This window comes from Trichinella spiralis (genome assembly GCF_000181795.1).
Source record: "Trichinella spiralis strain ISS 195 chromosome Unknown Scfld3841, whole genome shotgun sequence".
NCBI classification, from domain to species: Eukaryota; Metazoa; Nematoda; class Enoplea; order Trichinellida; family Trichinellidae; genus Trichinella; species Trichinella spiralis.
Window position 1 is genome coordinate 1 of NW_003530780.1, and position 834 is coordinate 834.

The 834-nt window shown below is 37.8% G+C and overlaps 1 protein-coding gene across 1 annotated transcript; it reads right to left on the reverse strand.

Annotated features, from left to right (window-relative positions):
- Window positions 1-236: 236 nt before the first annotated feature.
- On the reverse strand, window positions 237-773 carry Tsp_15415 (putative general transcription factor II-I repeat domain-containing protein 2). Its single transcript, XM_003367695.1, has 2 exons — window positions 482-773; window positions 237-343 (listed from the first exon to the last, which is right to left on the reverse strand). Exons 1-2 carry the CDS (start codon window positions 771-773, stop codon window positions 237-239), a joined length of 399 nt encoding a protein of 132 aa, XP_003367743.1.
- Window positions 774-834: the final 61 nt, after the last annotated feature.

Here is an 834-nt window from a genome sequence, read left to right on the forward strand (position 1 = left end):
AAAAATTTAATGAGAAATATGGACAATTGCTTATTTGCGACTAAGGTTGTCTATTCTTGGTGGAGTGGGTGATAAGGTACATCGCAGGTCGCTCTCAACGTTTAGCCTGTTTCGATGTTGCGTATTAAGCGTCATGAGAGCTGAGAATCCCGTTTCACAAAGGTACGTTGAGGAAAAAGGAATCAATATACGTAAGCTTTGTGAACTTATTTAGGATATTCTGCTTGTAACTTCACTCAGAAGTTTTCTAATGGCATACTTTCAAAGCTATCTTTAGCTAAGCTGTTGAATTGCAGTTCAATGGCTTCTTCTTGAAGATCGTGTGGAAGGTCTTCGACATTAACTAAAAATGGATTCCTCACAAGTTTATATATCAGGTTTTCAGGTTCTACGTCAGGAAAATAGTAAAAAAACTCATCTTGTAGGCTTCTAAGGTGCCCTTTTATTTTTCTTTTCAAATCTTCGCTGATACATTTATCACTGAAAAGCTCGTTGAGTCTTGAAAACCATGTCAAATTTCCTCTTTCAACTTGTTTTAACCATAAGGAAATTTTTGCAATGAAGCTTTGAACAATGTCATAGTGAGCCATAACATTCGCGTTTGCTCCTTGCAGTTTCAAATCCAGTAAATTCAGTGCTTCAAAAATATCTGCAAGATATGCCAGGCTAAGCTGAAAATGTTCACTTTTGAAAGCTCGACACATTGTGCGTCTTCCTCGTTGCTCCAAAAACTCTGCCACTGCTTCTCTCAGTTCATAAATCCGACCAAGCATGTTTCCTTTTGATAACCGACTCTGTATGATAGAGAAGTGCATGTGGTCAGCATTCAACTTT

What these genes read in the sequence shown, in the direction of transcription:
- Tsp_15415 (XM_003367695.1), bottom strand. Translation starts at nt 773, where the DNA reads ATGCTTGGTCGGATTTATGAACTGAGAGAAGCAGTGGCAGAGTTTTTG. An exon ending in AAGACTCAACGAGCTTTTCA is followed by an intron (nt 344 to 481) that starts GTGATAAATGTA and finishes ATCCATTTTTAG; the next exon opens with TTAATGTCGAAGACCTTCCA.